Genomic DNA, 27833 nt, shown 5'->3' on the forward strand with positions numbered 1-27833 from the left:
AGTTCCCTCAGCCACTCTTCATGAAACTTGTGCTCCAGACCCCTCATCAGCTTCGTTGACCTTCTCTGGACGTACTCCAGCAACTCAATGTCCTTCTTGTACTGAGGCGCCCAAAACTGCACACAGTACTCACTTCCCTGCTCCTGATGGCCACACTGATCCTGATACAAGTGAGGATGCTGTTGGCCTTCTTGGCCACCTGGGCACACTGCTGGCTCATGTTCAGACGGCTGTCTACCAGCACCCCCAGGTCCTTTTCTGCTGGGCAGCTTTCCAGCCACTCTTCTCCAAGCCTGTAGTATTGCATGCGGTTGTTGTGACCGAAGTGCAGAACCCAGTGCTTGGCCTTGTTGAACCTCACACAGTTCACCTCAGCCCATCAGACCAGCCTATTCAGATCCCTCTGTAGAGCCTTCCTATCCTTGAGCAGATCGACACTCACACCCAATTTGGGGTCATCCGCAAACTTACTGAGGGAGCACTCAATTCCCTCATCCAGATCGTTGATAAAGACATTAAACAGAACTGGGCCCAGCACTGAGCTCTGGGGAACACCACTTGTGACTGGCCACCAACTGGATTTAACTCCATTCACCACAACTCTCTTGGCTCAGCCATTCAGCCAATTTTTAACCCATCGCAAGGTACAGCTATCATAGTTTTGCGCTCTGGTATCAAAAACTGAACAAACCCAACAAGCTGCTTCTCCCATGCATAAATCCGTACTGGGGAGAACAGCAGAGAGGGGAGACGTGCTGTGCTCTGTGCCTCTGGGTGCCAGCTCTTCTGCCCATGCAGGCATGGCTGTACCAGTGATACCACCGACTAGTGAACTGGACTAAGGCTTTTGGTTTGCTGCGCAGCTGGTCTGGAGTAAGTGACATTTCATGTGGCCCAGGGCCACTTCTGGACAGGAGGTCAGGGCTGCAGCTTCAGCACAGCGGTCACAAACCTGGCTTGGGTTGCTGGCTGGGGGGAGGCCTGGGCTGGGTGGTTTCATGTAGCTGCCAGGTGGGATCCTGCAGACCTGAGAGCCATCCTGGCAGAGGACTCTTTCCACTTTGCTGTGTCTTGTGTCTTTCTTTGACCTGGGGCTTTGCCTATCTGGGAGATGCAAGGGAATGTCTTGGGGGTGCACTCAGGGCCTGTAGCAGGGAGATAATATGTCTCACTGGAAGCAGAAACCGCAGCTGCAGCCGGAGAAGGAAGAGGTGGACTGGGAACCAGCTAGGACCCCCCCACCCTTCTGTGCTTCTCCCTTTCTCTATATACCCTTTGTCTCTGCCACTGTGCCCCAGGCAGCTGCTCTTCAGGTGGCTGTTTTGGCTACCTGAAGGGCCAGGCAGTAAGAAGGCACCAGCTTAGGGCCTCTGGGTGCTGCAGGAAACCTACAGCAGGACCCTTAGGAGAAGGCAGCTCTTCATTCTCCTCTGCTTTCCTTTTCATACCACATCTCTCTCTCTGTTGTAATCCACTCTCTCACACCATGCCCATGCCCACCTTCTGCCCTATGGGCTGGCTGCCTCCCACCTAAACTCAGCCTACTTTGAGCAAACAACAACAACAACAAGATAAAATGAATGTGCCCATCACTGGCACCTCACAGTTCGCATGGCCTCTGGCCCGTGTGTGCCTGGGCGGGCGATGTGGGCTCTGAGGCCTGAGCAGTCCCTCACTGAGTGCCTGCACAGTGCCTTGCAGGCCAGAGCTCTGCTCTTGGCGCGCTTTAAAATTCATTGTAAGAAAACTTTTAAGACTGCTTGCATAAGAAATGAGGAAACATCTTAAAAGTAATGAGGAAACATCCTAAAAGTAGCATTTCACAGCTCAATTCCCTGCAGCGTTTCAATACTTAAAGGGGGCTTATAAGAAAAATGGGGGGAAACTTTTTAGAAGGGCCTGTTGTGATACGACAAGGGGTAATGGTTTTAAAATAGAAGGAGGTAGATTTAGATTAGAGATAAGAAAGACTCTTTTTTTTTTTGCAATGAGGGTGGTGGGACACTGGCACAGGTTGCCCAGAGAGGTGGTGGATGCCCTGTTCCTGGAAACACGCAAGGCCAGGTTGGACGGGGCTCTGAGCAACCTGATCTGGTCGGAGATGTCGCTGCTCCTTGCAGGGGGGTTGTACCGGGTGACCTTTGAAGGTCCCTTCCAACCCAAACCCTTCCCTGATGCCGCGGCTTTCGGCAGAGGTGGCTGCGCCGCGGGGCGGGGTGCGGGGCGCATGGCGCCACCTAGCGGCCAGCCCAGGCACTACGCGGGGCGGGGGGCTGCGTGACCCCACGCGAGGGGTGACTGAGCCCCCGGCCGAGGGACAGCGCCCGGCAAACGGGGAGCGTGTTGCGCCGAAGGCACGGAAGCACAGCAGCGCTCGGGGGCGGCGGGGGGAGGCTGTTTCACTATGGAGCTATGCTGCCAGCTGGGCTGAGCCTTTAACTTCAGGCTGGGAGAAGCAGAAGTGTTGCAGAGATCACAGGGTGGGGAAAAAATCTGCACAGCCCCTAGGTGAGGGGCAAGGAGGAACTTGCCTGGGACTATAAAGGATCCTTAACCTCACTTCCTACGTTCACATTATACTTTTCATGTTAATATTGGGCAGGGTGCATTAATGTGTGACTATAGTCCCTGAAAATCCTGTATGTCCCCGGGCAAAGAAAACATTCCTGCCCTTGCTCTAACCTATGCCTGAGTGACAAGAATTCTTTGAGGAAACATCTCCTGGCACGACGCTCCAAACACAATCGCTGTTATCTGCAGTGGAGTGGCCGAGGAAATGTCAGGGTCCTGACTCGCTGCATCTGAAGCTGAGGCTATCAGAGTGCTCCCGCACCGCGGGCCAAGCGCGCTGCCCTGTGCAAGGCAGACGATAGAAGGGAAGTAATCTCAAGTCTAATGTCAGGATGGCGAGGAAATTAGTTCTGTCTGCTCTTAAAGACACCTTTAGAAAGTCCCCCGGCACACGAGTTGCTTTCATTTGAAATCTGAGAGAGTCTGTAGAAATTACTTTTGCTGTGGAGGGGAAATATGTTCTAATACTTTTTTACCCAGTCCTCTTCTGCAGATTTTGGGGTGAAAGATGGAACATATCAATTTTTACACTATTTCCAGTGCTCCCTCATACCTGCAGCAGCTATTTCATTTCCTTAGGTTATAAACTGAAGGACCTACCTGAGGGAAACAGGACAAAATAACTAGTGGATGTAAACTGGCACAGCTTCATTTGGGTCAACAGAAACGCAGTGAAATACGCCTGGCCCAGATTGCCCTGGAGGTCTGTAACGCAGAACAGCAGCGACAGCATTTCTCCCACAGTAACAGGTGCTGTTTCCTTCCCCCCATCACATATAGAGGGAGATGAATAATGTAATAGCAGTCAGGAGCATCTGTTCATTACTTATGCGAGTCAATCCTACATTGTGCTTTAGGGTGTAAAGTGATCTCTGCAGAAAATCCGTCCCTACGGGCACCACTATCATGGAGTAAGATGTATTATGGCCGATTTATTTTTTTAATCCAATGAAGCTTAAGTATTAGCTACTCATTTCTTAGGAAGGAATAGAAAACCAACTAACAGAAATAACTCATGGATGGCAAAAGGAAGATGGATTCGTACAGTTTTAAATACATCATTTAAATACGTGATTAAACTTACAGAGACATATTCACATAGTGCAAGGACTCGCATGAAATTTAAGTTTTGTCAGTAGGGAGAGTCAGGTACCTCTGCAGAGCAATTCCAATGGTGCGGGCAGGACAGTAAACATGGACATGCTGAGAACCAGTCAGCGAGAAACACTAGGAGCAAGGATTTAGCAGAACTCATTTTCTGATTATGGTCTTATTTCAGTTCATGGAGAAATCAAGAGTTACACAGCATCTTAAGGAGCCCAGTAGATGCTAGCTGACCAGTTCCATTATTGATTCTCCCACTTGCTTTCCGGGTGATTTTAGTGGAAAAATAATTATTTTGTGCCTTGATTTACCTGCGTGCAATAAAAGGATACTAGCATTTCACGTTTCTTTCAAAGTGGTCTGAAACAGAGATTAGACACCCTACACTGAACAACAACAAGAGTTGCTATCATTTGATGTGTCCTGAAATGAGTGTGGCAAAATACGGCTCTGACATTATCAGCTTTTAGATTTAGTATTAAAAAGCACCTCAATCAATACGTCTTGCCTGTAAATGCTACTCACAAAACCAGGTAAGTCGGAACAATCGTAGGGAAAGCAGATTGGCAGAGCGAAGCGGTCCTTGCTCAACCAGCACATTTCAGTACATTATTCTTGGCTCTGGCTCCAGCTGTTTTCAACAGCACTAAACATTCATTAGATTAAATCAAATGAACCACATTCTTTAAAAATAGCCAGAGCCTTGTCGTGCCAGTTGGGAAAAACAACAATTTTATTGGGTATTAAAACAGATCAAATAAATTAAAAATAAATAAATAAATAGAGTCATATTCCCTCTGGCGCAAGGGAGCACAAGTCCAAGGAGAGGTTTTTGGCTCCTCAGTTCAGCACAGTGGTAGGTAAAAAAAGAACATTCTCAACTAGCTAAAACAAACAAATTAAGAGAAAATATAGACAGTCCAGCACAAACTCCACGTTGAACTGCAATGCAGGCATATGTTCAGCAAATGTTAGAATACATCATTACTGATCCCTCTGCTGTAGACGTCAGCATGGGATGGGTTTACAGCAACTTGGAAGGGTTGCCATGACCAAACAGCATCCTGGCCCACCAACTCTATGTCAAAGCCTTAAAGGCCACAGCCAGCCCCGGCTGCTCTGCTGAGATGGACCTCATCTTTATGTCCTGCACAACCCACCTCTCCCAAACATCAGAAGTCCCCTACCAACACTAGCCTAACTTTCTTTCCTAATTTACAACCCATCTTTTTTCTTTCTCTGCATCCTGTAAAGAAAGAAGAGCCTGTGAACACAAAGAGAAGTACTTGGAGACTTATCCCCAAAAGTATCTTAAAAGCATCATCAAATAAACAGCATGAGGGGGATGGCTGTACAGCAGACTGCAGAATAAGATGCAGACACTTGTTTTCACGTTATACAGTCTGTTTCAAAGGAACTTAGAGTTGCAGCTAAAATATTAATGGAAGTATAACCTAGGAGAGTTTCACTCACTCTCGGGAGCAGAACAGACCTGCAGAATGCACCTACCCCTTCAACCTCCAGCCTAACTTTGCCTCTCAGATCTATCAGAACAGATTCCTACATTGTCCACTTCCTCTGGTTTCCTGAGCACAGGACCGATTCCACTATACCCATGGATACTTCTAAACAGAATAACCATTTTCTGACAGTGAGTTGCTTCAGAAAATAGTTAGAAGCCATCGGACAGTCTTGCCCCGCTGCCTTCCTTCGAGACCTTGGCGCAGGTTCACCTGCCCCTCGACTGGCTCTACTGCTTCAGCAAGGTCCTGTGTGAGCCGAGAGGACTTGTCTGACCCGCCAGCAGTGCCACCAGATGGGTTATGCCCAGATGAGGCTGCAGCAAAGAGGCTTACCTCACAAATGAGTTTAATATAAGAGGCACAGTAAATGGAGCCATGTACCACATTGCGTTAGCACGGTACTAATTGGTTGCTGGAGAGCTACGCTGGATGATGGACACATCTTGAACAAGCTACTGGTCAGATTAAAAAAACTCCAACCCTTCAGCAAAAAAAGAGTGAAATAAAAAATTAAAGCAGGTTTTGTGTTCATTTCCTGAAGCACTTATCTCCATTAGAGCAGAGACATATCTTTGGGAGTTACTGCAATACCCAAAGATGGAAGGGACAAAGCATTACAGCACTGCCTTTGAACACGTTTTGGCTCCTGTCTCACTGTGTTTGGCCTCAGTGGGGAAATCATGAGCCTATCTCAGTCCATCACGGTCTGCTTTCCAAGACAAACAGGAGCCTCACCCACCTGTGCATGACAAAAGTGAGTTGTCATTTTAGCAACTACAGACTAACAGTGTAACAGAAGTATTCCTGACCTGCCTGTCTCAACTTGCCTGAGGTTGTTCTCTTTGGATGGCAGAAACCACAGCTAATTTTCTCTTTAAATGGCATTTCTCCTTCCTTAGAATAAGTTGTTACATGTTTTGGTTTTTTTTGTTTTGTTTTGTGTTTTTTGATGGAAGAGTATTCAGACTATTTTCCTGAGATGTTTTGTAGAAAATCGCAAGTTCTGTTCACCACCTATCCCCCACCCTCTATCCAACACAGTTACGGTTCAAGGAAAGCTGAAAGAAAGTTAGCAAACTGGCACACACCATTTTCTAGTTCGAGATACAATTTTCTCTGTTTGGCCACTTTGGAGGAATTGGACTGGAATTAAAATAAAATTAAATGTCAATATTGTAAAAGCCTTTATTTATTTGGGCCAAATTATTGCATTAACTGTATTTTCCACTTCCTTTTTTTTCTAGGGTAAAAACAGAAAGCAGAGATCTTACCAGACAATGTTTAGGATGGCAAAGCTTTCTGATTCACAATACCAGATCTAAGACAAGCATAAAAGAGTCTGTAAAGCTGTTATTGAAACTTACAGCGGGTATAAATAACAAGGGTACACATAACAGGCAGCCTGCTGTGCGGAGATTTTGAAAAAATAGTTTTTAAGCTATTTTTATCAGCTGGTGGAATAACTGGCTAGAAAACAACTTCTCTGCTTTTATCAGTGTGGAGCACCTCTGCCTGCTTTCATTCTTTAGTGCCCACATATTAGCAACAATGGCATATTTAAGATGCTAGCTCTCTGGCAGGCAGGATTTCTGCTGATGTCCTATACAGAAGTGCTGCTCCTGGGAACATCAGTGAGCAACTGCTAGTTAGCACCAAATACTGTAGAAATCCCCCTTCTGCTTGGTACCATCAGACATTGCCAAAAGCTGGACTTCTACACATTGACATTTCCAGTCACCGCAAGACAGAAAAACCTGTTGTCTTTCTGGGAGAGGAACAAGTACATGATGTCATGGAGTATTTTTTAATTCTTATATTCAGCTGATCTCCCGGTACCTAACAGCTCCACATTACACGATAGTTCCATGAGCACTTTGGGTTGCAAAGAGCCAACAGTCCTGCCAAAACTCTTTGTTGCCTTTCCTGTCTCTCCCAGGTGCCCGCTCCTTCCTGCTGCTTCCCCTGTGCCAACAGAAATGTTTGTGCAGCCTCACACTGAATCTGAGCCGCAAACGGATCCAGGTTAAAATTAACCTAAGGTGGAAAACCAAGCTCATTTAGCCCAGATCAGTTCCTTGATCTGCCTTGGTTCTCCTTTCATTATTGTTCAGATTTTGCTGCAAAAGCCTCAAGGTATATGAGTGATGCATCACCTGTACTGTTGTACTATCTCCTGGTCTCGGGGATCCCAACCATTGTGTTACATCCTGGCTGCTTGGGTAGGCACAGGACACATATCTGATGCTCTGATATAGTTCAGCCTTTCCACGTGAGACAAAATGGGTACTTTCATCTGGCCAACTATCTTCTTCTCAGCAGAGAGAAGCACCAGCCCCCAGTGCTGCTGAGATCAGGCCCATGTCTGTTGTGCCTGCATGTCCTGCAGCAATGAGCAAGCTGATGGGGAATGGTATGCACGTTTTTGCATCTTTAAGTGCAGAAAGACACATCTTTGAAATAAGGAAAGGCTGCAGCAGACTGAATGTCGCAGAACACGCATAGCTCCCAGGTGAAGGCTACGTATGAAGCAGTCGTCCTGCGGAGCAGCACTGTCTATGCACAGCACAACTACAGCAGATCTGTCTGAACAGAGGTGCAATGGCCATGAAGACTACTGGGGTGTAAAGCCTGAACTGCCTTCCCCTGCCATCCATGCACAAAACTGTTTTTTACGAAGCTTTTTCACAGCTTAAAATGGCCTTCCTCTGCAGCAAGAGCATCCTGATTCCTTCACACTGCATGAAACTTGATTTGACTTTTGCAGTCAGTGGAAGGAAAAAGGTACTTATTTCACTGAAGTAAGAGTCCTGCAGAGTTAATAAATTCTTCAGGGCTTTTCTGAAGACTGCCACTTGGCTCTTAAGTCCTGAATCTCTTCTCTGATACCTAAATGCAATTCTCATTGATTTCCAAGGAAACTGAGTATATATTCCTTGGCAAAATGCAGCTCTTAACTTAAAATTCTGAAGATACAGGAAATCTACTGAGAAAATCAAGAGCTGGCTACATTCTGGAAGGAGTAAAACTGAAATGGATGAAGACCTAAAAATACTTTTAAAAAGCATATCTTGAGTTGACAGATTTCAGTGTTCCTCCCCAGTCTAGAAAACAGAAAAATGCCCTTGAAATATGAACACTGGGTGCTACTATTTAACTTTTAATCCCTTTGGCTTGCAAAAGCAAAGGGCAATAAAAACTTGTAGTTTGGCATCAGGCAGTTTCTTGGTGAGAAACATGGAACCTTAGGTTCACTTCATGAAAACAGGAGTCACCAACACACACAAGTTGCGAACTGCCTTGCTAAAGACAAGAAGCCAGGGCTGCTTTACTACGTGGAGCGTTGGATAGCGTATTACTGTCGTTTCTGCTTGAAGGCACACCTTCGGAGAGGCTGGAGGCCATCCCAACCTTTACTGCAATATGCAAGCAATTCTCTCTCTTTTTCTTTTATGCTGCAAGAAACGTAACCTGTGTTTTGCAAACTCTAGCAAGAAAAAAAATACTTATTTCACTGCATTTCAATCTGCAGAATCAATAATTCTTCAGTGCACTTACGAACAATACGTATGTATTTTACATATGTAAAATGGAGCCTTTTAAACATATGCTGAGGACAACCAAAGACACGAAAGGTTTAATCTCTTATAATAAAAAAGGGAACTGTTCTTTAGCTGTTCTGAACTGTGAGAGACTTATTTAAAGAGATTTAAGGAAAATATAGTCAAATATGAACTATACTTTAAAGAAAAGAAAAATGCAGTTCTGGAGTTAAAGGCAACATTTATAAGAAGAGATAATATCTTTTATGAGACCAGTTAATATGAATGGAAAAAAACACTGGCATTTATGTAAAAAACCTCCTGCCTTAGACTTTTAGACCATCAGAGTGACAATAATATTAGCTCTACTTTCTAGAATTTGGGATTAACTAAGCAAAGTTGACATTGGTTCAGGCTCTTTTGCAAAATGTACAACCTGGGAATAACCGCTCTGACTAAATGCTTGGGTAAACGACAGGAAAATCAAGCTTTTTGTGTCAGGATCAATATATCAAATCTGTGCAGTGTGCTGAAGCAGATATACAGAAACATAATTTCAATTCCTTGCAATACATTATTTAATACACATGTGCTTTACATTGCAGTTTGCCTATCTCTGTCTCAGACTAGTCAGGGAAATGGGATTTTTAGCAGAGCTAGTTCACTTCAAAACATACTCATAAAATATTTGCTTAAGATTAGCAACGGAAGGACCAACCCAGCAGTGAATAGGCCTTGTAGGATGCGAATACTGCATTTAGGATTAGTGCCTTTAGCTGTCTGGAAGCTGAAAGAGTGAGCAGGCAACATTTTGGGGAAGGCAAAATTACCAATCATTAGTATTTGTGTTACTGCAATTCTTGCAAGTACCACTTATACGCTCAGCCTTTGTGATGATGCTATTAAAAAGTATATCCACAGTTTGATATTAAGTTAGTAGGGATGTCAGCCATGAACTCAGAACGAGCAGTTTATTTTTCCTTCATGCTTAAACTTTAAACATTTCGGGGAAAAGCATTAGGCAGTAAATTACAGCAGATTCAGCAAGGCAGAAAACCATCAGGTACATAATCATGAATGGCGGCTCACTGAAGCTGGTTACACAGCAAAAAGCCCAGGCAAACAACCCAGATCCCACTCTTCCCCCTGCAGTCCCAGATGGATTATGGTCCGATGTCCATCTGTGAATCTGCTAAATTTAGTCTGGCCTCAGAGGAAACACAAGACGCAAGCCATCCATGCTCCCATCGCTCTTTCAGGCTGACCTTCCTGTTAACTCGACGGGCCAAGCGCTGCAGAACAACTCCCCCCTTCCCACCACACTACATGTATTTCAAGACACACGACTAAATACAGAGGAAATAGATTTTACTCGAGCTATTTTTATACCCTTCCTCCAGGCTGCTTGTTTTTCACTAGTGGGGCAGAGGCGTGGAGATGTTATGGCTGCTGGCTTCAGGTCAGAGCTGGTGTAAAACCTCCTGCTACAAACCGAACTCTCTGCTCCGCCTGCTTGCTCTGGTGTCCGCAATGCACCGAGGCACCACAGCTCCAAGGAGGAGAAGAAGCAGAAGGCATCTATAAAGTTCTATGCAGTTAATAAAAAGAAACAGGCCTCATGTTCATACCATTTTCAGTAGATGCCTCCGCTGGATAACCGTGCAGAGAGAATTGGATAATACCTGACCTGGTCTCTTGAACCTCAGTACCACAGCAGGAGCTTCAGTCTTTTCTCAGTACAACCGCCATCGCTCAGACTTAAAAAGCACTTTTTGTGGAGTCCCTTCAAAGGCCCTCTCTCTGCTCTGATCCTCCTAACACAAGTGAAGGCTGAGCTCAGCCATTTTGTGAAAGGACACATGCTGGGATCACTGGGAGAGCTGGGGACTGGGCAGGACAGGCCTTCCCTGGCTTAGGGTCCTTTGTATGGAACATGCCTCCGGTCCTCCCCAGGCAATGAGATGCTGCACAGTCCATATTACTCCAGGAAACAACCTTAATTAATGAATTAAAAGTATACTATTTACTTAATAGAACTGTCTTTGGCCTTTGCAATGTCCCAAATCATTGGGAGATAAGCATAATTGGGACATCAATATGTGACCAATACAAATTAAACACTCTTTTCCAGCATGTCTTTGAGGATAAGTTGGGAAAATAGGACCAGTGCAGTCTTGTTTGTCCAGGTATGCACAGCTGAGGTCCTCCCGGGCTGTCCCCTCCCAGATGGCTCACGGGGCCAGGAGAGGGCTGTGGCCACCCACCCTCCCCTCACCTAAGCAGCTAGGTCCTGGCAGCAGGGACAGGCTGGGACCTCCCCTTTGTCTGTGAGCGACTGCAGCCAAGTAGAGAGGCTCTTCCTTCTCTGCAGGACAGGGAAATGGGTGCTCTGGGGCTTCTCAACAAAGCACAACTCTGTTCCATTGCACAGAGCTCTGAATATCTGGGTTGGCTTAACCTGGCTCTGGAAAGCATGGGCTGGCCCTAGGAAAGACGGCTGGGAAGGCAGGCATGAAAGCCAGGAAGGCATGGAGAATTTCTGACCCTGGTCTTCCATAGAAGCTGTGGGAGGAAATGTGGTCTTGAGCCTAACACAGAGAGGGACTTTGCGTTACTTTTTTTTTTTTTCCTGTGGGGAAGCATGAAAATGGCTCCTAACAATGACTTTACAAGCAAACTTCAGCAGGGCATGAGAGTCTTAGAGAAAGAGTTGGGAGAATGCGTGACTATGTCTCAGTGACTCAATTCTCCTTCTCTGTCTCATCTTAAAATGCTTAGCCACATCTCCCTGCGTGTTGCTATCAACACCTCAGACAGACAGAAATAAGGCACGTAAATGGAGGAAATGGGTCCAGAGAGGTCATAAGAGAAAGCTCCCTTAGCGCTGCAATCCTTCTCTCCCTTCCCCTCACTCCTTACAGCTCCAGACCCCAACAGGGAGACCCAGTCTGCCCAGCCAGCTGTACACTGAGCTCCACATCCACGTCTGGACCTGCCAAACCACCATCTCTCTACAAAAGAGAAGCGCTGCAAGAAGTAACTGTACCCTCTTCCAAAAACTGCCTCTCCAACAAACCCACAAGCATATCTAAAGGAAACAAATGACCCTTTATCTTGAGGAGATTTTTATTTTGGAAATAGACATCTCACGAGCACGACTCTGCACAGTGTTGACAGGAGCCTGCTTAGCAGCGATACACCATGGTCATCACTTCCTTCCACAGACATGCATGTTTAACCCTTCTGAAATGCGAATGTTGCTGTTCTCTTACAGATCCATGCAGAATCTGGAAACATCCTGCACTACATTTTTGCTGATACTTCCCCATTTGACCACTATTAGGGTTTCTCTGCTGGTTTTCCTCGTCTTTTTGCAGCTGGCCTTGACTAATCTGATGCTAAAACCAGAATAATTTATTATCCCAACAGGCAGCAATTCTATCCCATACTCAGTCACAGCCAGGGACGATGGTGCCAGCATGTTAATGAAGAGATATGGGTGATCAATACGATACCTGCTACCGGGAAACCCTATGCTCTGAAAGCCTCCCAGCCAAATTAAGCAAAGGTCCCAAAGGTGCTGTAAGCTATGCATTAGAAAACTTATAGCATGAATTGCACAATAATAAAATTGTCACAGACTGTAATGCCAGAAGGGACCTTTAGCTCAGGTGCCCTGACCTTTATGCAATATCAGCTACTGAGTTCTGCCCAGTTTGACGCTGTGCTGTCCCTACTTGCTGTACTCCCCAAGTTGCTCCTGATACATATAGCGAGGGTGACCTATGGTAAGGACGGAAGAAGCAGCAGGAAAAGAAGGTAGAGGGGTCCCACATTAACAAGGGGAATCAGGCCCAGCAAACGGTGATGTGTTCAAACATTACAGCATCAATGGTCTAATCCTGATCAAACCATTTGTGATCACAGTAGGTGTGGATTACAGCAGTGTGTGTACCACCGCTGACTTTCCCCTCCAGTTTCTCTGCCAGCCCAGGTGCCAAACCCTTTGGCATTCTTGATGAGGTCAGTTGGCCACAGCATTTTAAATTCCTTCCCTTCTTTTTTTTCCCTTTTCCAGGCAGAAAACCAGCACAGATGCTGTACAGTGAAATTTGGGGTTAAGCTGACAGGGGACTAGGTGGATAAAGTTTTACCCCCTGTCAGAAGTGGAAGCAAATACAAAGTAAACAAGAAAATTTGCAGGCCTTCTCTCTTTTAAACAAAGATTCCTGTGTTTAAAATAATAAAAATCCACTGTACAAAAAAAAAAAAAACAACTTCCCCCAAAATAGCCTTTCCTGTTTTATCAAAGTATTCATCTAAATTGTACTTCTCCACAAAAGTAAAGTTCCAGGTAGAGCACTGGAGGCCTTCTGCTTAGATTAGGTAACAGAGCAGCTGAAGCAATAAGTACAATTGATTTTACTGGTACCTGGTATGTCCTAAACAAGTCCACTTGGCTGAATCTAGCTTTGAATATCTAGTGATGCCATACTGAAAATAAGAAAAAAAACAATGAAATAAGAATACCAAGTTGGATAAATATGGGTCTTCACAAGCCATCAGAACGTGGCTCCAACAGCCTGCACACAATCTCCGTCCATGACTTGTAGCTGCTGTGACCTATCATGGAGAACAAGTATTTGCCATGCTTGGTCAGGCTGTGCCTAGCTTATCTAGTTACGCAGGTGGTGCTTGGACTGATGCTGCCTCTAGGGCTTGACTATGCAAGGACTCGCCAGTATAGTTATGCCTTCTTGATGTACTGATGTACCTAGCAGGTAAAGTCCCTGGTAGAGATACAGTGATACTGATATGAATATCCCTACACAGGTATTGCTCATCCTCCTCAGGCTTGACTTGGTCTACCTCTTAGAAACAGCAAAAATCAGATCTCATCACTCATACTGCCAACCGTCACTAAATATTTGTTCATTTTTTTGTTATTTTGAAGATACGAGTCCAGGAGAAGGTGTAAGTATGGCCAGGACCAAGGATGGACACTTTTTAGGTATCTGAGTTCTTACGCAGGCTGACTCTGAAGCAGGAGAAAGTACAGAGGTCTGGGATCAAAAGATACCCATAGGTAGGGGAGCAAGGCATCCCCAGCTCTCCAGCACTGGGGAAGACATTGCCCACTGAGGTAGAATGGAGTGATATGGTGGGGAGAAGCTGCGAAGGGCCATGAAAGTGAAGACAAACAGTCATTGTTTGATGAGAGAGAGGAGGGAGACACAATAGAGAAAAATCAAGGGAAAGGGTAAAATAGCAAAGAGGTTTCGAGTTCTTTCATCTGTCTGTTTCCATTCCTTTCATGACTGCATGGAGCCGCACTTGCATATTGACGCAGAGCTGTAGTCCTGAGCTGGGCCCAGGCAGCCCTTGGTGCCAGTCCACAGAGAGCTGCCGTGTTACACCATGCTGGTCAGCCAACTTGTTTCCAGATGCTCAGTCATAACTGAAAAGCAGTGAAAGTGCAGCAAAAACTTTCCTGATGTGATTTTTCTATGTAAGCCATGTCCTGAACTTGCATCAAGGGTGCCATGAGGCACTAAATGCCAGCAGGAGGGGTCCACATGACCTCTCTTGAAAGACAGTCTATACCATAAAATGTTGACTCTGAACACTCCCGTTGGACTGGTATTACGAACAGAAATGAGGGTTTGTTTTTTTTTATTTAAATACTGCATATTTGTATTGAGAATGGGAGCCTGAACATTGTTTGCTTAATAGAAACCCCATGACCTGTTTATGTGCCAGTTAAATCAAGTGTGTTACCTAATGAAATGTTTCCTTTAGTTCAGAATCTTATAAACATTTTAATGGACTGCTCTTAATTAAGACTTTCAAAAACAAAAACAAAACCTTCAGAACAACTGAAGATTTTAATACAGTGCACTAAAACTTCTGAATCGTCCTCACGCATCTCCCCCAGGACATCAGGAATCATTACCATCGAATATGTTTCGCAACCAAGATTGTTTAAAACACAACAGAGAAAGTGGGTGAGCCAATGCAGATCGCAATTTAATACTCAACAGGAACAGGGACACAATAAAAACAGCCTAGACTCTTTTCCCCCTACTAAAATTCAAGCTTTTCTTAAAAACAGAGACATGGGAAGAAACAATTATGCTTTTCCCTACATAGATCACTCTTTCGAGATCAGGAACTGGAGGAAAGAGACTTCCAACCCCACCATGAGCTGGGATTAGCCTGACCAGCTTTGCACACCAGTCCGTTAAATGATCTGCTCTTTGCCACAAGGAGTGGTCACAAAAATGCAGGTCTCAGCGTGATCTCTTTTTCATTGATACCACAGTTCTTAACAGCTGCATTAAATCCTTATTCTGCTTCCTTCTTTCACAGCCCAGCCTGCCATCGCACCGACCAGTCACAGGCTCTCTCTCGCTGACGGATGGGTAAGGGGACACCCTAAATGTACGAGCTGTCACCTGAGCAGCACAGAAACCCCTGGCCTTCCTGCCCCAAGTCTGGTGCCAGGGCCAATGTGACCCAGCTGGGAAATGCACCCCTCTAACATACACCTTGCAAGACCTATGTTCCCTCTTCAGTTGGAAGAGACCCAAATATTTCTCAGTTTCCTCAGCTACAAGGACTCACCACTGCCACCAAAGCCCTGCTGTTAAGTGGCCATCTGCCTGCACAGCAAGATGTTTGTGTAGCATCTTAAAAAAAATATATTCCTCATCTCCTCCAGAGATCTGTACCAGACACAAGCATCCTGCGCCAGGATCTGGTCTGGGGCCCTGAATGGGATCCCGTTGCATATCATCAGTCCAAAACAAGTCCCATAAAACACTATTTTTTTTTTTAACATTTTCTCTTTCCTTTGGTGATAGAAGTTGCTTAGAATTGCAGCAAGAACTAGCCTTTGTTACTCTTTGAATTACACTGTGACTTTGATGTTACAAGAAAAATGCTGGGTGAGGAGTCATAAGACAAGAGATTTAACATGAAGGTTTCATCTAAATGTTTCATGGGCCAAATTCAAATTTGGAATCACTCAGTCTAAGTGAACAGGCCGACACCAGGAATATGCTTGTCCCAGTGTGCTTAATGAATACTGGCTAGATCATTAAGTTGCTTTCTATTCATGTGGATTTCTCTCTTAATTTGAAATTTATAGCTTAATACCTTAGTGCTCAATTATAGGGTAAAAGAGACAGCAATAAAAGTCACAGTTTTCCTGTAATTAGCCACATGGGATAGTTCAGGTCTTCATTCCTAGTGTCTTTCTTTTTCGTTCTTAGGAATGCTAATCAGAAAAAAAAAACCAACCCTGACGGACTCTTAAGTACAGTAAGAGAGACTGCAGACCAGTTCCTTTCACTCAATCATCTGTAAATTACTTGCAAAAAGCGAATCCCAGAAACCTGTTTGCCTTTTTATAGAGGGTAATTGCAAACACTGTCAGATCGTCGGAGAGGAAGGACAGGCAGGACTATACTTGGGCTCTAAGCTGTAATCAAGTCATGGAAAAATCAAGTGTGTATCCTCCAAAGGAATACAGCCAGCAACCAGATGGAAGGCTAGGAGACAGTCTTTAAAGTCTCTGCACTTTTACGGATCATCAACAAGAGAAATTTGTAAATATATTTAATTACAAGAGGTAGGAGGTGTTCTCTTCCAGGTTTGTTCTCTTATATTCTCACCATATTTTTCCTTTTGCAATATTTTATGTCAATTCATTAACTATTTTCAAAGGAATAGTGTAAAAAAAGTGAGGAAAAGCTAGAGCACATGTTCAGTTGTGAGGTTTGGTTTTGCATTTCCAGCGGCTTTCAGTAAGGCTGTTAAAAAGGCTTATTTTTTTGTTTGATGAGAACTTGCACTGCTGCTCTACAAAATGTTCTGGCAATCCCGCCAAATCTTGCAAGCCTTCACCTGTTCAGGCACTGGCTAACACACTACTTTCTTTACTCTTTCATTTTAAGGATGTTAGATAGCTTCTGTGAGCCCCATGATGTACGTTTATAGTCCACCATAACTTATAATAGGACCAAACACAGTAATTTGCCATTTCCCAGTAAGCAGATGTAGCTATACTTTAATACTTGTCAAAATTCTGCATGTTTCTATTACAGGTGGCAAATTCTATTATGAAAAATGTTAAATTTTGAGTATAGATACTTTCTGTTCTTGAAATTAAACTGCTTGTAAAAGCAAAGAATTTTGTGTCTTTGTAATTGCAACCAAAATTCAGCTCTTAACCTGCTCTTCTGCAACTGTGTATGTTTACATACTTGAAACAGATGGAGGACACCATTTGATGTTGATATAAGATGTGCCAGCCTTCGTTCTAAGTTGCAGTGAAAGGCCAGAAATTTTGGAAGCCTGAACCAAGGGATTCTGAGTCCAACCCATGCCTAAACCTTCTGGGAGTTGAGAAGGACATGAATCTGAATAGTCAGAAGCCCTTTACCATGCTAATTTTCCAGTATCTCATGACATCAGCAGGCTCTTCCAGTGTCTACTGCATTTTCCTCTTTAAACTTACCCCTCTTTCTTTATTCCCAGCATCTGTTCATTCAGTTTAAACAATTTCCTGTTTTCCTAATAGAGGGAGAACTGATTAGACACAGAACCTATTTGCTGTACTCTGGCCAAAATTGTGGATTGGGTGGTTATTTTTATTACTTCTAGCAGCACTTCTGGAGATCCCATTAATACAGCTTTGGCATGTGCAGGAAGAAAACTGAGGCTGAGGGGGAAAAAGATATAAGGAAATAAAGGCCATGAATACATGGCTGGAGCCAGGCAGCCCCAGACTCACTCTGCACCTGCTTGGAGATGATGGGACAGGAGCCAGTTCCAACCTGGAAGCCATCACAGTGTGCTACGTGAGATAACCTGCCCCACAGGCAGGCAAAGTGTGCTAGCGCAGGCTCGGCGCTGTGCTGACACAGGCTTCCAGGCATCAGTGGGCTCTGGTCCACCAGCCGCAGGCTGGCACTCTGCCCGTCGCGCTGTACCTGCAGTGCGGTTGTGCCCTGAAGCTCACACAACCGCGCCGGAAGCCAAGTCCCCGTGTCCCATGCCAGCCTTCAGCCCCTGCACCACCCTGTCTCCATCCTCCTCGGGATTTCCTGCCTCCCTTCCCACAGCCTGCTCCTGCAATTTTTAGGTTTGTTTCATTTGAGGAAAAGCTCCACAACCTAGTGCACTCAAATGAAGTCTGAGTGGTGTCTCACAGCGTCCTTCAGCAGAGGACCCAAGCCCAACTGCTGGACCATGCACCCAGCAGACACGTCACTGGCTTCCTGTGAGTCATGCCAGGCAGCGACTGCTCTTACGCAGACCAGGCTGATTTTCAGCTTTACTTTTCTGTTTATTCCCAGATTTAATTTGCATGTAAGCAACTGGAGTGCTTCTCAGGGGAGAGGTGAGGACCAGGAGAGGCTCCTGGGGCAGCAGAAGCAGGGCAGGGCCCTGGGCGTGCAGCAGGGAGGAGAGGCAGCAGCGGGTCTAAGAGGCGCGTGATGGAGTTTGGAATTTGCACCACAGACAGAGCTGATAGCCAGCACTGACTTCACCTCCTCCCTCTTGCAAAGCAGGGCAAGGGGAAGCATCTAGCCAAAAGAGATCTGCTGAGGGGATCCAATCTGAGAGGAAAATCCAAGCTCTTCTGCCTCACGTTTGGATCAGACGGCTCTTTAAGGGAAACTCCGACTGCAGACCCTGGTCCTACCGTGCTGCTCTGTCCTGGGGCTGTGCCCCACTCCCAGCCTCTGCAGTGGGAGCACAGGCAGGGAGCAAGGACAGACTACAGCCCAGTTTCAATGCTTTTTCTCAAAACAAATAAAACCACGAAGCTTAACTTGCTCAAACAAGAATGGATCAAATTCTATTTCCTTTAATGCAGAGAAGAAAAAAAAAATTAAAAAGCCAGTTCAGGTTGCGGGCTTGAAGTCAGGAGTGAGATGACAGGAGCCTTTCCTCCCTGGACCCTTCTTGCCTTGTGTGTGGCCAAAAGCAGTGGCACAGCCAAAAGCGGACCTGTGGTGGCCATGCTGAACTGGTTCTGGTATATCACTCTGGAGGGTCTCCTGTGCCTGGTTGTATGGATGGTATATGCAGGACACACATTGCTCAGAACAGAACATCAACTAAATAGGCCACATACACCACAGAGACAAACGATATTTCACCATTCACTGCATGTGAAGCCCATGCTCTCAGGATAATACTAGAAATGTGTCTTGTTGCACACTAATTGTAAAGGATTCTTTTTTTTTTACTGTACTGTGCCATTACACACAATGTCTCCAGTTCACAAATCAATAGAGTGGACCAGTACTCACTGGTGGCTTATTTGCAATAACAGACAGGCAGCAGGGATATACTAAAAGACCATGCACTAGTGTGCACTGTGGCACCCATAAAATGGCATATCCACAATTTGGGGCATCCTGGGTGTATATACAACATGATTTTCCCTCCCTCTAGGCTTTTAGGCATGGAAAACAGTCCCTTTGTTGTTTAAAGGTCTTATTTTTACCCAGCTTCTCAAGACAATAATAATTGCCACACAGCAAAAGACGCACACGTACAAACATTGATTCATGGAAATGGAGCCAGGCTAGCGCTGTGCCGATTCACAGAGACCTGGGAACAAAACTAACGACCAAACAGCCTTTTACCTGACTGCAACAGCAGCCCAAGCAGCTTTGCACTTACATGATACAAAAGGGGAAATCCAAAACAGTGTTAAACCTGCCGGACTGTGGCCTACCTTTTCCTGAGGGGAAGAAGCAGTCCATCTCCACACTGCTGCGGGAATGGGAGATGCAGAGCGCGCTGCTGGGGACCAGACCCTCCTGAGGCGGGCTCCGCTCTGTGGTTCGGACCAAACACCAGCCCGGCCTTTCGCTTGGCCTCTCCAGCAGCTCCACCGTCTGCCCCACCTGAATGCTCAGCTCGCTGCTGTGGCCCGCTGTGAAGTCCTGGAGCACCACGGTTAGTTCACACCCTCCAGACAACTGCCCAGGTTCAACAGAAAAAAAAAAAAAAAAGAACAGGAATAGAAGTTAGAGAGGGCAGGATGAAAGCAATCATCTTTGCATCATATTTACACTGGCAAAGACAAGATTTGTATTCCTTAGAAGCCAAGTTAATCATTTCTTTTGTCAAAGTTCAACACGTGGCCCTGGTTTCCTTTACTTCCTATTGATTCTGCTGGGCTGAAGTGAGAAATCAAAGCTACCCACCCAGTAACCTTTTGAATGCTAGCTCTAGGTGAATTTTCTACTTCTGCGTGTCTATCAGAAACCTCACATTTTTTCTTGCTGTAGTTTCTGTGGTGACTTTCTAGACTGGCAACAGCCCAGGCTGCCTTGGTGCTATGCCTCATGGCAGCACAAATTCCAGCTCACCCCTCTACAGCATGAGCTAGACACATTCCCACATGCCACCAGTGCAGTGAGGATACAGCTACAATTTTTTTTTGCAAGACAAGAAACATGCCCTCATCTTCCCAAACTTGCTCTAGGGACCTCTTGGGAGCCTAGGGAATCCTGACTGGGTGGATCAGAAAAGCCCCTCCCGTGCTCTCTGATGGAAAACAGAGGTGTAAATATATAAACATAGAGTGATTGATTATATGCTGACTTCCAGGATTTGTATCTAAGAATAAATGTATCGTCTTACTTCCATACTGAGCGCTGGCAACCTGCTGCTTTCTTTCAGCCTCACGTTCTGCGACTCTCAATGAACAATACTGGCCTCTGTTTAATCACAGCCTCTATATAGCCAGAGACCGGATATATAAGCGCTTGTGTATACAGCAGAACAAACCAGCAGTGATTGCACAAGTCGCAGAGCTAATGAATCTTGTTTTCTTACAAATTTAGATCTCGGGGTTGGATTCTCTGGTGCCTAAAAAGTTGTGAGCACAAATCTAAGCTTTTCTGGTGTAAGGAATCTTTTTCAATGCTCCTCTACAGTGTGGATTTCTTGCTGTCTGCCTGTAACTAGGGGCCCTTGTTTGCGTCCTTCTCCTCTGTGTGCTGCCTGCATCCCTGAAACATGTGGGAATCTTTGAAGTCCTTACTCCAGTGTCAAATTTGATTGAAATCAGTCTATTCATTTAAAAGTTATTAAGATGAGAATAGTAAACAAGCTGATTCAAAACAGTGATTCAATACCACTTGCTTAGCATCTGAAGCTAAAACGAAGCATATTATAAAATGTTTTTAAAGGAACTACTTGTAAATTCAACTGAATTATAAGAAATCTTGTAAGATGCTGAGTATCTCTCGGAAATCAGTGAGAACTGGGATCTGCTTATCAGCTTGAACAGGGGAGCCCTCAAGGAGAGCACACTCATCTCTACAGGCTTCACCCTTCAGCTGGTACAATCTCAGAATCCCTTATCTTAGCCCAAGCAGCCCTGCATGCACACTCCCATGGAAACAGCCTGTCTCCCCACTCAGTGGCACAGCGATTTGTGTGTCCAATGCAGATATGAAAGAAATCCCACTCACAGGGGTGATATTTACAGTTACAGAAAGGGGTCAGTGGACAAGGACCGGTTCTCACCTGTCCTGTGTCTCTGCCGTAGACGAAATGCTAGATTTGGGGAAGAAGAAGGAAATATTTCTCTGAAAGATTATTTGTAAATAAATAGAAAAACCAAACCAAACAAACCATGGCAGCTGTTCAAGGCCATGCAGAAAGAGTGCTCGCATTAATCCTGGCAGAAAGAGCTCAGTGGGCTGACAAAAGCACACGAGAGAGCAGTTTAGCACCTAGCTGTGCAGTTTATCAGCAAACCCACCATTCATCACGCTGACATAATCTCCCCGTAACTGGAGTACAAACATTCACAGGTATGGTAATAATAAGATATTGCTATAATATTTGCTGAGGTTTCTTTGCTATGGGCTAATTTGAGGAGCATAAAATCTTTCTGATCCAATACATTATCTGATCTGGTACGGTATGGGATATTTAAGACACAAGAAAAAAAACTGTTTACTTCTTGGTAAGCACACTGGCAAATCTTACCAAATGTGATGAATTTCCCCTAATTCTTCCACTACTCCTTCCTAAGTAAATTTTCTATCCCCCACATTATGGTATCTATGATATTTTCTCTGAAAAGAATCAAATCTTTCCTCCTTTCAGGGGAAAACACGTGAACAAATACTCTGCTGTACCTACTTCTCTCCCAGAGATGAATTTAAAGCATCTACATGCCCTGCAGTCGAGTACCACTAGGTGTCCGTGTTTGCCATCACACAGCAAGCGAATTTGCTAAAAAGAATTAACTCTCGCTTGTCTGCAAAGAGCTCATCTAAGTATGATTTGCGGTGCTGGGCATGAAAGAGCTGGATCAGACAGGATCCCAAGATCCATAGCTTCCAAGGATACGGGCAGAGGATGTTCCAGAATATTAACAAAAAATTCTCCAGATGGTTTGGGTTGATTTTTGAAAAATCAGTAATTTTTATGCTGAAGCAGGAAAAGTGAAACAGCCCTGAAATATTGCAGGGAAAAAGGCCTGGTGAAGACAGCACTGGGCAGATTTGGGACTAACAAAGTGCTTCCTAGGGAACATCAGCCTAGGAAGGGCTGCCCTAAGCAGCTCCCTGCCTGCAACACTGCCGTCTGCACTGCAGGATGAGGGGCAGATGACCTAAACTCAGTCTAACACAGGCCTTTGCCAATCCCTTCTCAAATAACTAAACATCTGTGATACAAACAGATGCTTCAATTAGGGCAACACCTGTAAATATTACCCCATGGGAGGCAGGTGTGCTCCACGACTCTTAGGTACCATCTAGCCCCAAGCTCCTGTTTTCTCTGATTCATTAAAAATAGCGATTTAATATAATGAGAACCGGAAGTAATCATCCCCTCTAATTGCTGCTCAGCACCTGGTGTGATCAGGCTCTCCCTCAGCAGGGGAGATCACTCCCCCGACTTCAGAAGCCTACCTTTGATGCTGGAGGGAGGGAGGTAACCTCCCTTGGCTCCCTGGAAGCTGTACGAATTTCTATCACCTGATCCTCCAGCATCCTCTGGATGGAAACATGGACCAGGGCTTCCCCATACTCCAATTTACTGCTAAAATAATACATTTTCAGGGAAAGAACCCCTCTTTGGCAGGAGGAATTAAGCAGGTTCCCTTTTACAGATGCAGGTGGTAGGTACAAGCAGTTAGCTCAGGTACAGGCCCGCAGATCATTTTTAGGTGCTGGTCACAAAGAACAGAAAAGGAGCTCCTTCCTTTTGCCAAGGATTTCCGAGTGCTTACCACGCCTGTTTGTGTCTTACATACCACCACACCACAAAGAACATGTACTTACCAAATTAACCCACAGCAAAGGAACGTCTCTTGAAAGCTTATATTACACAAATACGTATACAAATTGTGAGCCACTGAGGAATAATGCAAATACATCTGGTTCCCAATGACAGAAATCCTTTCACCTATGAAGTGATCCCTCAAGCTATTAGTTACTTAATTTGTTTTTAGAGAGTAATTTTCCAGTCTCAGAGAAGTACATCATGCTTCTCTCTACCTCAGAGCATGCAAATTGGAATACATACGGGCTGCTGGTTTCTCACACATATTGCATTTGGTTTGGAAAGAGAAAGAAAATAGAGAATGCCCTTAAGGTTGAACTTCACAGGTAAATGGCTTCATATTTTAACATGTGATGTTCACTTTTATTATTCCTGTGATTAAAACCACCATTAAAGCCACTGACTGGATAAATTTAAAACCCAGACAGCAGTCTAATCCGTGTGTGGTACAAGAAGATTGGTGAGAGACATTAAAATAAAAAAAAACAAAGCAACATGTCTTTGCAGAGCACAAGGCATAACTGAAAGATCTGACACACAGGCAAACCTAATGAATTACACAGAAAACAACAGCCTTAAAATCAAGAAGAAAAGGAAATAGCAGAAGCAAATGGCAAAATACAATGAGGAAGCAAGAGGGCCCGAAGCAGACCAGACCAAACATGCCATATGCCCTGAAAGCAGCTATCAGGAGCCCCCGCCTGTCTCCACACTGCCTGCCACCAGCAAACCATCTCACATCCTTCGTGTTCACTCGTGCCTAGGCTAGAAAACACCATTGTGCATTCAGTGTCTAAGTGTTTTCATCATGATGTTCTAAAACAGATCAAACCTGAGCTAGAATACAGCCTTGCCCTGTGTCACCAGTGCAGGCAGGGACTCAGCCACACAGCAATGGAAAACCCCCCTCTCTCCCGCAGGACACCGCTCACTAACCTCTGAGCATCGTCGTGAGCAGTTTATGTCAGACACTGACTCCACTGAATGAGTTTTGTCGTGACTTACATGAGCCTTTTTGCTTCTGGGGACACCCAACCGAGTGCCCGTCAGTTATGGGAGGTGAAGTGTAAGCCACCAGAATGATCGCAGGCATGAAGACATCCTGCTGCAGGGGCAGCCAGGCTGCTCTGAGCACAGGAGCCATCTCAGCTCCAGGGACCAGCAGGTGCTGGTTAGTGCAGGAGTACCATGAGATGGTCTTTCCTGAGTCACAGTGTGAGTGCATGGCCACGGCTGCATCTGTTTAGTTCCCAGCCACAAAGCAGCAGGCAGAGGAAGCAAGGCTGAACACTAGAGGCATATTTATCATTATATTGCAGATGGAAAAGACCTATCAATGTCACAGGCTGTCCTTCCTTCCTTCTAAAGTAGACCTTAACTAGTACTAAATCCACTCCAGTTGAAAGAAAATTGGGAAAGAACAGCTCTCTAACAGGGTGAGCAGGGTGTCTGGAGACTTCTTAAACAGGTAACTAAATGGTTTATCCTGCAAATTGCAATGGATCTCACACTGGTTCTAAAAGATGAACCCAAGCTCTGAGAGGCAGAGAACTGACAATAGCGATACTGTGGTTGTTGTATCAGCGTGAGTCACTCCAGCAAATGCAGCAGCATTTCAATGGTCTGTTTCTACAAGGGTGTAACATATTGGTGTGCCTGGTCTTCCCTCCTGTAGAACAGTGCCGTAACTAAGGTTTTAGTTCTTTAGTAATTAAGGTCTTAAGTTGGTTAGAGACTTGTGAACCACATTGCGGTCTGTGAAATGTGAGGGTGCATAACAGAGATGACTTGGCTAACTGTTCTGTCAGGGAACTACATTTGACACTCGTGCGAGACCCTGTGAGCTGGACCACAGCCAGGGTTTTGATGCCCCTGTCTCCTCCCAGCCAGCCCTGGGGAAGATGCTGCAGGTACCTGAGCCATTCCTTTGGCTCGGTGCTGTATCTGAATCCCTGGGCTGGACGCTGAGGAATGACTACAGCTCAGGCAATCTCATTGCCAGTCATTGCCACTCACTGCCAAGTGAAGCACAGAGATCAGTTATGCCTGGGATTCCCCATTTCCAAATGTGCCTACAGTTTGCTGAGCTCCTTCTCACAACTGAGTAGTAACAGAGAACAGAAGAATAAATGTCAGTGCATTACACCTATCGCTCACCTTTGCATCAGCTCCTTTTGAGTATCACGCTGCCTGAAAACACAGTAAGCTGGAGCTGCCGTACCTCTGCCAAAGCCTATGGACCATCCTTTGTCTGGCCTAAGTGTTCACAACTGCCAAAGATGCTGTGTCAGTTCATAACACACAAGTATTCTCTCATGCAATATTAAGATATTTAAAAATAGATTATAATGTTATAACCATGCCCAGCCCAACTCACTATGCTATATTATCCAGTGTACTCTGTTAATAAAATTGCTGTATCATTTGCTCACATCTACCTCCTTTTCCTTTTTCTACTCCTAAAATTCTTCCATTTCCCCTTCAGTATATTTTTCAATCATAAAATCATATTCAGAAGCAGAATCAGGAGTGCACAGCATGTGCACATGTAGGTACACCCTATATATTTCAGGTAGGTAAGAAGTTGTTTACTCTGCAGTACAAATCTCAAGTCAACACCTGATTTTCATTCAAAGAATTGGAAATGGAGGATGAATCTATCAGGGTCAGAAGAGCTGCTCAGAGTATTTAAGTATTTTGAAACATGCCAACATCATTGTAGAAATCTACACTAGCTGGTTATTTACATACATTCAATAGGACACAGAGCTCTGCTAGTTTAAACAAAGCATTCTGTGTGGTGTGGCACTGTGTCCTAATCTAAATTGCTAGTTTTCGGTTGCTCTTAGGCTTTTTGCCCATCTGGTTTTGGATGACAGCCAATTGTGGATAGAAGCATTTAGTCACCATAAACAGTCTATTTCAAGAGGGTGAGAGAGGCAGTGGGAGCAAGAATGGCATTTGCATTCTTATAAAGAGATTTTTAAAAGTGAGTAAGACCACTTAGACGTTGATTCTGTCTGCACTGCAATAGGTCCAGAAGCTGTCATTCTAGCTGGGGGACAGGCAGGAGAAACCTTATCCCCCGCAGAGATCTTTGTGAAAATGTCTGTAATTTTGTAGAGATTTCCTTTTTACTGAGAAGTCAGAGAGAGAGATCAACTTCAGAAGCAGCCTTTGAGGAATTTCAGTGCTAGAGAATTGCTTTCATTTTCTTACTTTGTAACAAGCTCTGTTTGAACACTGAGTCCCCCACGTTCCTCCCTCCAAAGCCCCTCCGGCTCTAAAGAACGCTGAGCTGCAAGCTGTGGCAATCCTGGTGAATGCTTTGTTGCATTGGTACAGAGGTGCTTCTATAGGGCTGGACTGTACTTCATGAGCTATGAGCTGAACCAGAAATAACCTATTACGGTCAGCAGAATTGCTTCCGATTGAGGTCAGAATTGGAAATTTGGTAGAGAACACATGGCTCATCTCTAAGTCTTTCCTGGTCCTCAGGCCCCTCCACCCATCTTCCATTAAGACGGAGTTGGTGCTTCCCACCCTTTCTGTTTTGTCTGACCAAACAGAAAGGAACACGGCCTGAGCTTCACAAGGAGGTCTCTTTATATTTGAGCAATTAGTTAAATACATGGCTTGGGACCATGCTGACAGCTCTGTAGCCCAAATGTACCAGCTTTGCTCCTCTCAGCGACGAGATAACAATAGAGGCATCTGGATGTGCAGCGTTGTATAAATCAAGACAAAGTAAATTATTCCACTGCAGGAAGAAGAGACAGAGAAGGCACGTGGGACATATAAATATGCTAACAGAAAGGAAATCTGGTGTTATGGTCTCAAATAGCACATACCTTTCCTGTCCAGCATCTCGTGCTGGAGTCCCTACTAGACAACCATATCCTGATTGTGCTGGATTTTGGACTCTGGCATATGCTGACATCTGCAGAACAGCTTGAATGGGGCTCTCTGAATTATTTCTGGAGCCTTTTTTTCCAGAAAGTAAGACTAAAGTCAACCCAAATTAAACAGCACATCCAACTATAAAAAAATGCTTTTGAAGATAAAGATGACCAGACTGACTGTTTCACCCAACAAACTGAACCAGAGCATCAGTCTGTGTTTGATCCTATAAGACTGAAGATTTTCGCATGGCATTTGGCTCAGAGAGCTGGTACTCAAATTCCATTCCTTTCCTTTTCCTGGAGAAGCACAAAATGGAGCAGATACAATCTGTGTTTCCTCAGTGACATAAAGCCAGCACAACTGGCTTCAAACCCCTTTGCTACCACTGCTGCAGAAGGTGAGAAAGGCTGATGGCTGAAATGCTCCAAGGTAATCCCCCACCTGCCATATTTCACAGCCGTCAGATGTTTTAAATTCACCCAGGGTTAATAAAAGCACAGAGATAGACTGAAATCAGGGAGTACTGACTAGTTGCTTTCTTTTGTATGCCCAGCACAGCCTGAGCAAAGCAGACAATCTTGACCCAGGAGGTCAAGGGTTTCAGTCAACAGATGATTCATCAGACACCAATTCCCAAGACATTGTTAGCAAGTACACAAAATCTGATCATGTATTCTGGCCAGAAACTTTGTGAAACATCCCCAGGTATAAACAGCACAGGCAAAGTGTAAAAGGTCCACACAGCTGATGAGTTTCAAACAGAAATCTGGTTGGCTGCGTTACATACCTGTTACCATTGGAGAAGGAGAATTCAAGTCCAACAGAAGCATTAGAAAGACAAGGGACAAGCACACTTTGC

At 44.9% G+C, this 27833-nt stretch overlaps 1 protein-coding gene across 2 annotated transcripts in view; it reads right to left on the reverse strand.

The window, feature by feature from the left end:
* Window positions 1–27833, reverse strand: part of KALRN (kalirin RhoGEF kinase) — a 508172-nt gene that overhangs the window by 77444 nt on the left and 402895 nt on the right. For both annotated transcript variants that reach the window (XM_086751416.1, XM_086751415.1), the window contains 2 exons: window positions 21299–21328; window positions 19494–19740 (listed from right to left, as the gene is read on the reverse strand). In XM_086751416.1, the coding sequence (XP_086607542.1) occupies window positions 19494–19740; window positions 21299–21328 (277 nt within the window). The remainder of the gene's footprint in view (window positions 1–19493; window positions 19741–21298; window positions 21329–27833) is intronic.

Source organism: Chlamydotis macqueenii, chromosome 6 (genome assembly GCF_036417535.1).
Source record: "Chlamydotis macqueenii isolate bChlMac1 chromosome 6, bChlMac1.mat, whole genome shotgun sequence".
NCBI lineage: Eukaryota > Metazoa > Chordata > Aves > Otidiformes > Otididae > Chlamydotis > Chlamydotis macqueenii.